The sequence below is a fragment of the Pimephales promelas genome, chromosome 20, assembly GCF_988280905.1.
Source record: "Pimephales promelas chromosome 20, fPimPro1.hap1.1, whole genome shotgun sequence".
Classification (NCBI taxonomy): domain Eukaryota; kingdom Metazoa; phylum Chordata; class Actinopteri; order Cypriniformes; family Leuciscidae; genus Pimephales; species Pimephales promelas.
Genome location: NC_142788.1, coordinates 15,113,978 through 15,128,522, shown reverse-complemented (window position 1 = coordinate 15,128,522; position 14,545 = coordinate 15,113,978). Strand labels below are relative to the sequence as shown.

General features: G+C 37.9%; 1 protein-coding gene across 7 annotated transcripts in view; it reads right to left on the bottom strand.

Moving 5' to 3' along the window:
• Positions 1–357: 357 nt before the first annotated feature.
• Positions 358–14,545, bottom strand: part of myt1b (myelin transcription factor 1b) — a 108,967-nt gene continuing 94,779 nt past the window's right edge. For 5 of the 7 annotated variants that reach the window (XM_039652029.2, XM_039652030.2, XM_039652032.2 and 2 more), the window contains 11 exons: positions 11,617–11,880; positions 11,391–11,545; positions 11,235–11,297; positions 10,953–11,021; positions 9,554–9,616; positions 8,749–8,832; positions 7,629–7,850; positions 6,395–6,486; positions 6,195–6,298; positions 5,263–5,406; positions 358–5,155 (listed from right to left, as the gene is read on the bottom strand). In XM_039652029.2, the coding sequence (XP_039507963.1) occupies positions 5,012–5,155; positions 5,263–5,406; positions 6,195–6,298; positions 6,395–6,486; positions 7,629–7,850; positions 8,749–8,832; positions 9,554–9,616; positions 10,953–11,021; positions 11,235–11,297; positions 11,391–11,545; positions 11,617–11,880 (1,404 nt within the window). In that variant the 3' untranslated portion in view covers positions 358–5,011. The remainder of the gene's footprint in view (positions 5,156–5,262; positions 5,407–6,194; positions 6,299–6,394; positions 6,487–7,628; positions 7,851–8,748; positions 8,833–9,553; positions 9,617–10,952; positions 11,022–11,234; positions 11,298–11,390; positions 11,546–11,616; positions 11,881–14,545) is intronic. The other 2 variants (XM_039652031.2, XM_089124147.1) reach the window with 2 other exon arrangements.

Genomic DNA, 14,545 nt, shown 5'->3' with positions numbered 1-14,545 from the left:
AGCAATAATTTCATCCCACTTAAAACGAATGTCGCATTATGGTACTGACGGAGGGTTTCAATTGAGGCCCTACTGCTATTGTAGTTTTCAGTTACTAAAAGTGTCCCATGTCTCCAGCAGAGGTCAGAATGTGGAAAGCTTGGATTTGCAAATAGCACACTTCCGCCTGTCTGTTTACATAGCCTACACTTTTTTAAACAATTGTTATTTGTTGCACATTTTAGTCATCAAATCGATGAATTAACAGATGTAGCCTAATCATGCAATGACTAAATAAAAACCTGTGTCAAAGCTTTTGCCTTTATCAAGCAAAAAAAAAAACAAGCACATCATGTAGGAAGTGTATACTCGGAGAGATCACATTATTGACACTTTATTTATGTTTTCCATATATAACACTAAAATGAACGATACCTCCACAAAACAGACATTACTGTTCTCTTTTAACACTGATATCAATGAGCACAGGTACAAGGATACACAAACACTGTCACAATCCAAAACCAACTACACACTTCATTTCCAAAGTTACCTCAAATCACGCACAGCCATAGCTTGTCCTGCTCTACTGAAATAAAACCTCAGCAATAATACTACCACTGCTACAAAAGTGACTAAAACATGTAGTCTATCACTGTGGAAGTGCTTATTATTATTACTATTTTTGGAAGTACCATTTTTTTTTTTTGTCATTTTCTAAAGGAGAATCGTTTTGTGGCTACAAAATCACCAGTAAAAATAGCTGTAATCTCTATAAAAAGAATGAAAGAGGACAAGCCTTGGCCGTGGGTTAAAATACAAGTTTTTTTTTTTTCTTTTTGTAGTTTACTTGGAAATATTCTTGAATACAACAACACTGTCCTTTATTACAAATGTACAGAATCCCATTGTTGTCAGAATAATGCCCGTGCATAAATGCTTCATCTATGATACGTCCCATGATTATTTCAGACTCAATGAAATGAACCACCGCACAGTTTCATACCTGAATCAGAATCACAGTTTTGGGAAGAATAATACATATGTGATTTATTTCATGTCCAACAATAAGCTGAATATCAATTTCAATATGATCTGTTCTTTGTGTTCACCACTTTGCTGAAATCCTATTACCTCCCCCCACCCCCAAAAAAGGAGAAAAACTTGGCGTCCTGAGTGGGATTTAAACCCAGTCCTTAAATGTAAACACACCCTTTTCTGCAGCGAACAGAAGCGAGAAAAGGCACACATGAGAAAACCACAGAGCTGTAAGCTACAGTACCTACAGAATGAGGGCCGTTTTGGTTATATCAGCTTAATGGGACAAACAGTGCCGTTTTAAGCCTTCAGACTTTTTAGCTGTTATCGTTTCTCATGAAATTACATAGGAACCCTTCTTAATTGACCTAGAATTGGCACAAGTCTCGGAAAGGTCCGAAAGGTGCTAAATCAATCCGTTACCCTACAAATACAAACCCTTATTTGGTTCCATGGGGAGGGGTTACATATGCTAACTTGCATTTGCAGATGCTACACTGCTCCAGAGAACATGCTACATTATTAGGGGGATTCAACACACTCAACCTCGCCGCGCAACACTCGTAGCTGCTCATCATCAAAGACAGCAGGCGTTTAAGAAGCATGCACCGAGGAAGAATAATTCACGCATGCTTTAGGCTATCTCACGTCAGTAGTATTATGCAGATAGAAATGTTTCTCCCGTCGTAATAAGAGGATATGACATCTGTAGTGAGTATTCCCTCTACGCAGTTTAATAGAAGGAGGAACTCTAATGAAAATCCTGCCGCTACTGATAGACAAGATCTACAGATTCCTCTTAAAGCAAAGGAAATGCTGCGGTGTTGAAATGCAACGCAGACATCTTTCCTGCGGAAAGGTTACAGAGAACGAGGCCGGCAGAGGATCTGACATTCTGTGAAAATGGACAAAGATTTATGCAACTAGCGTCTCCTTCTGTGCGCGAGGGCACGCCAATGACAATCTCCAAGCAAACGCTCATACCAGCACATTTTGCATCTTTTTTTCATTTTAACAAAGGGCTTGTTGCTGAGGGCCAACAGATCTGATATCGTACAGGGCCTTCTTTCGTATTGGTGACTAGGCAAAAACTGAAAAACTTCGGTCAAAGGGCATTTGACATTTCAGACAAGACACAGATTCGCATTAAACAACAAACAAGTCAAAAGACATTTGCGATATTCTCAATTCTGTTGTTAGCCGTCCATTAGCCATTTGTACCTTTTTTTTCAAAATATAAAATAAAAAAAAGAATCCGCTAACACACCCAAGCGCACAAAGAAAATCTTTTTAGTTGAAAGGTCATTAGTTGGCATTCAAGATTTTTGAAAAGTGCACACACGTTCTGTCCATCACAATATTGCTGCCTTAATACCAAATGAACAACATGACCGCATGTGTACTATTTAACAAAACGACCAGCTGAATAGAGGCACAATGTTCATTTCACGACTCGCTATTATGAGTCATACAGTTGTCATTGCGATCGATTATTGGCATTTTACACACGGATCTAGTGTGGCGTATCCCACCAGAACTGCACAACACCATACAATACTAAAGACAGATCCATCGAGGAGAACTTCCAGCACACTACAATGCGTCTAAACGATTAAAAGCCTAAGACTAATCTGTTAACCATTGGCCCATTAAAGCGGATGACATACATACAGAGGCCCAGTGAGTTTGGACCAGAAAATAGGAAACTCTACAAACATCCTCGTATTCTTTGCTTTACAAGTGTACGTTTACATATTACAAAAAAACAAAAACACACGTATCCTGCAACCACAGTAAACTGGGTCTGTCTTTTATATATATATATATTTATATATTATTTAGTCTTCTATGGATAGTAGTACTCACAGCTTTTGGAAAGATATTGTTTCTGTTTAGCTATTATAAGAGAAACAAAAGAGTTAACAATTACACTGTAAAAATATATGTATGTTTATATACTATATATAGTTTTTTTTTTGTCTTTTGTCTTTTAAATACAGAATGAATATATTGTGTAGGTATGGCCATCACGGCAAAGGAATAAAGGCATCTGTAACAATCCCCACTTAGGCCACGGTCACATGACCCGAGGGTAGTGTGGGTGCTGAATGGGCGGAGTTGGTAATGAAAGCACAGGTCAGTGGCACTTTGTGCATCGAAGAAATAAAAATCTAGTATAAGGCTACACGGGTGTATGCTTGTTTGATACTAGTCGAGTAAGGACATTGTGGTTCAAGAGTTTCTTTCAGGATGGTTGGTGTTCGTCTTCTGTGCCCTCGCCACAAAAACGCCCGCCCGCCCGCCCGCCCACCCACCGCTTCCCATTGTCCAATAAAGATAAGTTTAGCAAGAAAGCAAAAATAATCCATTTGCAATTCATTAGGATCGTTCAGGGGAAACAGTTTTTGGCCACTACTGAGAGCTTGAGGAGGTATAAAAAAAAAAAAAAGAAAATCCAGGAGAACGTCTCCTTCCTGTTGAGACGGACGGGGAAAGAGTCAAAGCTGTAGGTTCCATAGTACTGGAATTGCTTTTCTTTCTCTCTTTACATTCCTATAGGAAGTTATGCTGGTATAAGGAAAACCCTCGATAATCATCATGTCTTATTCTGTAGTCCAAAACATGTTTTTTTGTTTTTATTTTTATATCGCCAAAGGTTCTTCAAGACTACTAAGACTTCACAAACACACGAAGACGTTACAAAATAAATATACATTACAACCGTATCACAGTTAATAATTTCATCATAAATATTAAATAAATAATAAATAGAGATTATACTTCTCCTTCAGCTGTGTTAGAAATTCGAAATAAAAAATAAAATGCAAATAGAGACAGCAAGAGATAGAGATACAGGTAGAGAGAAAGAGAAAAAGAAAATACAAAATTATCAAAACATCGTTGGTTAAAAATATTTGCACTTAAAAAATCTACTCTATGGATAAAATTCTATCATCAAATGAAACGAAGTTATAAAAATTAGTGGTACATTTTTTTCTTTTTTTCCCCCCTCTTCCCAAATATTGATGTGGCAAGTTCCTTGTCACATTTTCATGACCGTTTATAAACAGAAGGGCTGTGAATATTTAAATAGGTGAATTCAAATAAATAATACAGTTAAAATTAAATTATAACAAAATATAAATAAATTACAGTAGAGTCTGGACAAATTTCGTATAATTTATAGATCAGTGACGATCCAACATCTTGTCTGATGTTGAATGGACTGAAATGAAGTGCAACTCATTGTTCATATGTAATAGATATGACTACGCTGGGTAAATATTCCTAAGTACTACGAAGAAAGGAGAGCAAGCGAATGTGCCTGTGTGTCGCTCTAAAACAAAACAACCCAATAAACAATAAAATGGAGAAAGTAGTGTTTCAACAGGTGGGATTTACAGAGTCAACCGCATGGCACTGATAAGGTTGTGCACGCATTCCGCTCACTTTTTGTATGTTTGATTTCCCCGAAACCACTTTCGTTTTCTTCGGGAAAAGAAGGAAAGATGAGCAAATACTGCATATGCCTGTTCTGCCGGGGCTCACGTAGGGATCGCTTGCATTTGGAGCGTCGCATTTGTTGTTTCGTAGGAGCAGCATCCTCACAAATGAGTAAAAAGACTCTCTTTCACCTAAAGCCTGGGCAGCACATCTTCTGGAGGTTCTTCTTCCAAAACTTCTCACCGTTTGAACGTAAAAGCAAAAACTAAAGAAAAACTAGGTTTGTGTCTCTTTTTCTTTGTAAATAAAGAATTTGGTTCCATCTTCGCCTTCCAATCCAGCAGCTTTTGTGGATTTTGGTCCTTATAGTAATATATATTATAAACCTCTTTTTGAACTCACAGAATGCTCCCTGGGATGGAGGTTTAGATTGTTGTTCAAAAAAACCTGAATGCCCTTTTTTTGTGTGTCATTTGTACGCTCTTCCCATGGCTCTACGTTTCTATTTCTCTTCCACGCTTCTGTTCCTCATCCTTGTCTTTTGGCCTAGTCAGACCTTGATGCCTTTCACCGCCTTGTTGATGGTCTCCAGAAGGGCCTTGTTCTCTGGGTTCTGGTAGCAGTCCTTATTGGTGTACATGTCAGTTAGGGTGCTCACGTAGCTCTCGAAATTCTGCTCTGTGATTGGCTCCTGCTGCAATGCAAAATCGTAAATTGTGAGTGGCAATTTTAAAGTGGGTAATCTAAATCATGTTGGAGAGGAAAGTTATGGGAGCTGCTGTAGGAGTGTGTGTAACTCACCATGTGAGGCAGGCGGATGTTGGCCAGACTGCGTATAAGAGCTTGACTGAGTCCAGACAGTTCCATAAACAGCGCCTCGTTCTGTTCTTCAATCACCTTATTCTCTTGCTCGATGTTCTTCAGGTTCTTTTCCATGGATGTGATCTGAAGCACCACAAAAACTGATGACTTCTCATCCCATAAGTGACATATCCTTTTAGCAATGCATGTTTGTCGCAACTTTCTACATCTTAAATGTCTTTTCACATTGTAAACATAAAATTGATTGATGGTCAGCTAATTGGATTACCAGTTGGAGCATTTATGCATTACTTTTCGAGATTTTTAGAAAAAAAAAAATCTCCAATGCTCACCAAGGCTGCATTTATTTGATCAAAAACAGTAAAAAAAAAAACCCCAAACAAACAGTAATATTATGAGATGTTATTAGAATTTAAAATAACTGTTTTCTATTTAAATATGTAATTTATTTCTGTGATGTGAAAGCTGAATTTTCAGTATCGTTACTCCTGTTTTCAATGTCACATGATCCTTCAGAAATCATTCTAATATGCTAATTTGCTGCTTAAGAAATGTTGAAAACAGTTGATTAATATTTTTTTTGGAAAATGATACATTTTTTCAGGATTCTTTGATGAACAGAAAGTTCAAAAGAACAGCATTTATTTGAAATAGAAATATTTTGTAAAATTTTACATCTTTACTGTCTCTTTTTATTAAAATGAATGCATCGTTGATGAGGATAAAATCTTTTTTTTAAATACATTTTTTACACTGACCCCAAACTTTTTTTTTATTTACATGATAACCCAAGGTATATTTCTAAAGAATACTATGGTTTTACTGTAGTAATACCATGTTATAAATCATAATTTGTGATCTTAAGTGTATGATCTATGTTCTTTTAAATTGTCTAGAGTTTTATGGCTAACCTGTGTTTGAAGGTTGACCATATCTGCCTCCATCTCATTGTTGGATTCATTGAGCTCGTTGATTTCTTTATTAAGCTGTTTGATGTCTTCATCGTTGTCTAAGACTGTAAAGAGAAAGAACAATTTTGTCATCTTGAGCGTCCACAAAATTTGACATCAGAAGAGATGTTAAATGTAGGAAAAAATGTGGGATGTCTCACCGTCACTTGCTCTGAACTTAGTGCTGAGATATTCTTCTCCAGGGAACTTGGCTTTCTTCTTGTTGAGAGAGGCTCTGGGACAGCCTGAGAGACTGGGGCCAAACACAATCGATTCATCATCAGTCATCACAAAACAATTGCTTTATGAGCAATCCTATAATGACTCAGACTTGGCCAATACCCTTACACCTAAATGTAGAGCGTGTCATGTGCTATTAAAGGAATAGCTTACCCAAAAATGAGTAGTTTAATCCAATTATTTCTATGATGAACATATTTCATTTAGGTTTTTATTCACATATAAACACATAGAGTGCATAACATTTGGTAAACATTTTTTTTAGAGTAAATGAACTAAATGAATAATTGATGATCTTTACAACTGAACTGAATCAACACTGAGATGAACAACAGCCGAAATGCACTTGTGCACGAAATGCACTAAACGCAGTCTTATCACTGCGAAGCTGCTTTGAAACAATATGTATTGTATAAAGTGCTATATAAATAAAGGTGACTTGACTTGTGTGTGTTAAGCGCTAAAACAAACCTCATTGGTTCTCTGCATATGTATTTGCCATATGTGATGTGCTCTATGCACGTGTCGATCATTGTTTAATCACAGCTTAAATTTAATCTATTCATCACATTCGCTTGATTCAAATTGATTCTTTTAACAATCTTTTTATGACATTTTCATATTTTTGTTACCTGGGCGGATGGTAAACCTCTCAGGTTTCATTAAAAAAAGTGTTTTGGGTTTGGAATGACATGAGGGTGAGTAAATAATGACAGAATTGACATTTTTGGGTGAAGGTGTGGCCACATTTAGCTTTGTAGTAACAAGCAATCAGGAATTTTGAATGTTCAAGTTTGTTTAACTTTGAAAACAGAAACTCAATCCCCCAGTTTCGAAGATAAGGTTTATGCCTAGTCCCAGACTAAATTGGATCTTTGAGCTCTTTTAACTATAAAAAATGTAAAATATGTCAGATCCATTGTTTTGTCTCAAGATTCACACCAGTAATGTTCTTTTATAAGATGTTTATAAAAGCTACTTAAATGCATGCATTGCTGCACAATTGCCAACTTTGTCTATGACAAAGTTTTGGTAATGTGACGGCACCTTTAGTTTGAATTGCAAAGATAATGACAGGTTTCCCACTCGAACTCATGCCACTGGTTGACACAAATTTCACGTAGGAGCCAAAACCCATATTTTCTCCTTAATTACCTGCGGTGGGTGAGGAAGCTGCCGTTGGCGTGTCCCGATCCGTCACATCCCGGCGTGGGACATGTGGGGCCTTCTGTTTTAAAGGCCTTCCAGGAGAACGGAGAGCCATTCAACAAACCCTCCTTCTGCCGCCTGGCCGCCAGCGGGCATCCATACGCACTGCGGTGAGTGGCATACTTCCCGCTGATGTGACCCAGGCTGTCACAACCTGGCACTGGGCATCTGTGAGAGAAAAACATAATGGGGTTAAAACAGATGAGTTTGGTTAGAACTCGTAAGAGCATTTATCCCATCAGAAATATCACCTTGCTATTGAATTCAGTTCCCATCTGTTTACTCTCTGTCTCACCCGAGTCTCTATTCAGTTTTGTAAAGAGGGCAATATTTAGCTACATACTTTGCCCAACAGAGACTGTGAATATTACAACATTGAAATAAACTATAAAAAAAAAAAGAGTTTTTTTTTACACATAAGGGAGCTTGAGTGCTGCCATATGCCGGCTGCTCATTGACTGGAGTGGAATTATGTGGATGAAAAGCTCCTACGCTTGGCAGTCACAAAAAAACAAGAAGACAAAAACCCACACACTGCACTGATTTACTAAGAAAAACATAGACCAATATTTTAATACCCCGTGAGCCATCTGTGCTGTAATATATTGTTCACAGATTTTATTTCCTCAGCAGTATAACTGGATGTCTTTGTCTCCTTGCTTTTAGAAGTTGCACAATTGAATAAAACACACAAGGCCTTTTTCCCAAAGAAATCTGAACAGTACTAGCACTGGTTGGCCATGCGGGGCTCATAAGCTCATGTAGAGCGAGTGTATTTGGAAGGTTGCCAAGGTGATATTTAACAAAAGTAGAACACAGTATTTTGGGATCACAAGTGGTTTTAGCTGGAAATGCTTGATTACATCACATCTGTCTGAATGAAGAAGGCTATTCTAAACTGCTTTACACTGTTGTTAAATGACTGTGTGGTTGGACAAACCTATTATCCAATTACTGATCATTCCCTTACAATATTCCCGCCTAAAATGTGTCCTTTTTTACCGTACAGTAATAATAATAATAAAAGAAATGGGGAAAAGCCTTTGGCTTCCTATGCAGTACGAACTTTAAGAGCTCGGAGTCCTCCTTGTCGTCCTTGATGGGAGTTGTTTTTATTCCACCTTTCTTGGCCCGTGGACACCCAGACAAACTGAAAATAGAGAGTATGAACCTCATGATCAGAGGAGCCAGAAACTCAGAACAACAAGGATCCAGCACTACTGACCCAAAGCAATGTAGAAGAAACCAAACTCAAATACTGTTAACAAAGATGCAAGCATACACCGCATCCTTACCAGGCGCAATGCAATGAGTTTCCAGCTATTTATCTCACTGAAAGTGAAATGCTACAAAAATGCGACCAAATCACAGCCAATCTGAAAATATTTGATATCTAATGTGAGGTGATTTTAGCTAAACTGGAACATTTTTCCTCATTGAGATGACGAAAAGTGGCCCAATTTACCTGAATCTCTCAACAGCTTTGTAAAGTAGGACCAGTGAGAATTCAATGTGGGCGGGGCCACTGAGTGCACAACGTCACAAAGATTGAAGCACATGGCCTACATGTCTTTTGCACTACTTAACATGGAAGACGTGATTTACTGCTTGATGCCTCGCGCCTGGTTAGGAAACAGTGACCTCAGCAAGCTTTTAGACAAACAGAGATACTGCCATTGAGTGCATTAAGAAAACTGCACAAGATCTGGGGTCAGTTTCCTATCTAAAAAAATATTCAATAATGGGGACGAGTAATAAATAAAGTGTGGCATACACGTGTGTGTCTAATATACAACTGTCACTAAACTTCTCTGTCCTCCTGTGTATGTATTGATATGTATGATATGGAGAGCTTGTTCATTGGGCCATACCTTCTGTGAGACGCGTAGTTGCCAGTGATGTGACCTGAACCATCACATCCCGCAGTTGGACATCTGGGAAAGTGAAGTCAAACTTAAAATGTGATGGGTTATAATAATACCTCTAATAAACTTGCCCGAAAACAGGTGCAGTGTGAATATTTCAATTCAATTACAGGACAGAAGCAAGTCTCTTTTTTTTCCAATTAATTATTACATTTGTATTTAATGAGTTACTTGTTTTTTTTTATTAATTATTAAGTAACATAAATATTAATTTGATTGCAATGTTTTAAATTAAATTGTGTGTTATGATATATATTGGCTTTACAGCCTGCCAGGCACAACAGTTTGGGGTCAGTAAGATTTTATTAGGAAATGAATACTTTTATTCTACAATTAAACTGATCAAAAGTTACATTATAAGACAATTATATTGCTACAAAATATTTCAAATAATCACTGTTCTTTTAACTTTCTAATCAAGTAGTGTTTCTACAAAAATATTTAGCCGCACAAATGTTTTCAACATTGCTAATAATTAGGGCTGTCAAACGATTAATCGCGATTAATCGCATCCAAAATAAGAGTTTGTGTTTACATAATATATGTGGGTGCACTGTGTATAATTATTTTGTGTGTGTGTGTATATATATATATATATATACGTATATATATACACACACATGCATGTATATTTAAGAAAAAAATATAATTTATCTATAAAATATTTATATTTATATATAATATAAATTATATATAAATCTATACAGTATATAAATGAAAATATTTCTAAAATGTGTGTGTATTTATATATATATAAAATAATTATACACAGTGCACCCAATTATATCATTTAAACACAAACTTTTATTTTGGATGCAATTAATCGCGATTAATTGTTTGACAGCCCTAATAATAATACAAAAATGTGTTTCTTGAGCATCATATTAGTATGATTTCTGAAAGATCATGTGACACTGAAGACTGGTAATGATACTGAAAATCCAAACAGGAATAAATGACATTTTAAAATAAAAAAATAAAAAAATATTGTTTAATAATATTTAAAAAAATTATTCAAATTAATAAAAAAAAATATTCAAACAGAAAACAGTTTTTACAGTTTTTACTGTATTTTTGACCAAATAAATGCAGCCTTGCTGAGCGGAAGAGACTATATCATACCGACTCCAAACTTTTGCTTGACTGACTTACAAGGAAAGGGGTATTTAGGAAACACTGCACCTTTAATACTGTAATCGTACAGCAACCTTAAGTTAAATCATGAGTACTGCACTGCCTTAAAAAAAAAAAGAAATGACAAAGAAAAGAGTAAAAGCAGCATTTAGCTGAGCAGACCCAAGTGAACAAGAACAAGAAAAAAAGAGCAGAAGTAGAGCAGACATACTTGAGTTCAGCTGTGTGTGCTGCCATGAGGGACCGAAGACTCTTATCAGCGAGAGGGCACCCAGACAGGCTAAAAACGTTGAAAAGAGACAAGGAGGGAAAAAAGAAAGGGGAGAAGATAAAGCGAAAGAGCCCAGAACGTCCCAAGTCAGTATAAAAAGCAAAGAGCAAGGCGAGAGTTAAGCGAGAGAAAGATAACATCAATGTCATGTCTTGTTTTATTTGATTTTTCCCCTCTGAAGGCAAACGAAGGACAGAGAGGTGAACCCTGAACACTATGTACCTGCGATGGGATGCATAGTTTCCGGTGATGTGTCCGCTGCCGTCACAGCCCGGAGTGGGGCATCTGCAAGGGACAAACACAGAAAAGCCCGACTGAGTGAAACGATTCTGATGTCAATGTGTGCACAGAAACGCATGCAAACTAAAAGTGACTTACAGCAGGAGCTCTTTCTTGGTGTCCTTGGGCTGGAACCGGACCTTAAAACTGGGGGTTGTGACCTCGCCGGGGTACTTCCTGTCCTCCAGGCCGTCCTGCATCATGTCGCAATCCTCAGGGTCGGAAGAAGCAAACGACTGAGCGCTGTGCTCCATCTGTGCAAAGATACGAATGTATATTACACCAGTTTGCACAACTAATGATAGATCAGTCCCAGGAAGTGTACCTCTTCTAGGTCCTCCTCTCTCTGCCTATTGGGTTTGGTGTAGTCCAGAGGCCCCTCCCACTCCTCTTGTTTGTAGGTGTGTAAAGAGTGGGGCGAGATGCTGCTGTTGCCGTGGTGGATAGACGTGGATGATGATGAAGATGATGAAGACAGATCAGGGGAACGCACTTCAGGGCTGGTGCAAGGCATGCCCAGTTCTCTCTTTATGGGCTTCTTCATGCTTAAGTCCAATGTGCCGTTCTCATCCACCTCAATTTCCATACTCTACAACAGAAATAAATAATGTGTTGCATTTATAATTAATAACTGGGCTTGTAATAATGATGTGATCAAAAGGCATATATTACAAAAATATGAGAGGTACAAAACTCACATTCACATTGCTAAGTTTTTTGGGATGGTTTCCAATGCGTTGATGCATGGTTGCTAGGGTGTTGTTGAGATGCTATAAAAATCTATGTGATTACAGAAAACTAAAACTTTTCTTACATTTTACAAAAAAGTGTGAGTGGTGCAAAACTCGCTTTCACAATGCTGGGATGTTGTAGGTGGTTGCCAAGGCGTTGCTGTGGTGTTCTGTTTTTCTTTTTTTTTTTTTTTTTGCACATTGTTATGTGGTTGCTAGGGTTTTGTTGATATTGGCTTTGCTTTGCTAGGGTGTTCTGTATTGTTTTTTTTCTTTTAGCACATCTCTAAGTGGGTTTGTAAGTGTTTGTTAAGGCGTTACTATGTGGTTGCCAGTGTGTTGTGGGTGAAGATGTGATAAAAATACATGATATAGAAAGACATTTCTGTTATCATATTATGATGAGTATTGGGGAAGTTCGGGTATTGTGGGTGATTGTCATTATGTTGCAGAAACTAGGGTGTTCTGTATTTTTTTAGCACTTTGCTATGTGGTTGCTAGGGTGTTTGCAAATGCATTTCTGTGCGGTTGATAAGGTGGTCTATATGTTTTTTTTTTATCACATTGAAGTGGCGGTTGCTATGCAGTTGTTTATCTGTTCTATGTGGTAGAGGTGTTGCTATGCAGCTGCTCATGTGTTCTGTGCTGTTGCTATGCTGTTGCTAATGGGTTTTATGTGATTAAGCACATTGCTATGTGGTTGCTAGGGTGTTGCTATGCAGTTGCTAATGTGTTCTGTGCAGTTGCTAGGGTGCTGCTATGCAGTTGCTAATGGGTTTTATGTGATTAAGCACATTGCTATGGGGTTGCTAGGGTGTTGCTATGCAGTTGCTAATGTGTTCTGTGCAGTTGCTAGGGTGTTGCTATGCAGTTCCTAATGAGTTTTATGTGATTAAGCACATTGCTATGTGGTTGATAGGGTGTTGCTATGCAGTTGCTAATGTGTTCTGTGCAGTTGCTAGGGTGTTGCTATGCAGTTCCTAATGGGTTTTATGTGATTAAGCACATTGCTATGTGGTTGCTAGGGTGTTGCTATGCAGTTGCTAATATGTTCTGTGCAGTTGCTAGGGTGCTGCTATGCAGTTGCTAATGGGTTTTATGTGATAAAGCACATTGCTATGTGGTTGCTAGGGTGTTGCTATGCAGTTGCTAATGTGTTCTGTGCAGTTGCTAGGGTGCTGCTATGCAGTTGCTAATGGGTTTTATGTGATTAAGCACATTGCTATGTGGTTGCTAGGGTGTTGCTATGCAGTTGGCAATGTTTTCTGTGTGGTTGCTAGGGTGCTGCTATGCAGTTGCTAATGGGTTTTATGTTATTAAGCACATTGCTATGTGGTTGCTAGGGTGTTGCTAATGTGTCCTGTACAGTTGCTGGGGTGCTGCTATGCAGTTGCTAATAGGTTTTATGTGATTAAGCACATTGCTATGTGGTTGCTAGGGTGTTGCTATGCAGTTGATAATGTGTTCTGTGCAGTTGCTAGCGTGCTGCTATGCAGTTGCTAATGGGTTTTACCACATTGCTATTTGGTTGCTAAAGTGTTGTGGGTACTGCCAAGTAACAATTGCAATGCAATTGCTTAGAAAAGTAAAATTATGTAATCCGATCAAAATGAATAAAAAATAATTAAGCTTAACAACAAAGTAACACTGCTATTACATGTGTTTCATTATAACACACAATATGTGCAGATGTAGACGGATGATGGATGGATTAGTATTAAAATGGGCATGTTTACATATTTGGGCGAGTGCATATGAAGTTGGAGATGTGCACACACAGTAGGCACTGATCCCAGAGCAGTCCCAGTCTGATTAGCGCTGAGCCACTGGGCCTTTCTGCCCATTAATCTTCCCCTTTTATCCCCTTCTGCTAAAAACATGTCAGGAAATCGAAAAATGATGAAGTAGTCACTCCCTGGGATGAGGAGAAAGCTTTCTTTTCTTTTCTTTTTTAAATCACAATATTGAGGACAGAGCTTCTCCAATTACAGTATAGATCCTATAGTTCTCTGATGGAGGAGGGGGAGAAACAAAAGAGGCTGATAGCTTATATTTTTGGGTGTGAAAAGGGACAAGGAAAGCAAAGAAAGAAAAAAGGGAAAGGAAATTGAGGGAATGAGAGAGAGGGAGAGAGAGAGAGAGATGCCCTCAATTAACATTATCCATGGAAATCTTAAATAAAAGAACATGGAGCACGAGGTCCTGCCCTATCTAGGGAGCTCACTATCAACTTAATGCCATAACAACATGAAGAGGAGAAAAGGATGAAACGAACGGAGGGACAGATGAAAGGGAGGTGAGATGACGCAATAATATCTCAACATCAAGCAAACGCATTCACGCCAATGCTACATTCTCTGCTGAAGATCAATCACCAAACGGAGACAGACTTTATTCAATTAATAAATGCGTACTCTTATAAACTACTAAACATCTGAACATGGTATATGTTGTTAGCAATGTTGTGGAAACTAGTTTGAAACCGTAGCTTGCTAAGCTAAGTAGTTAAGCTAACTAAAGTAG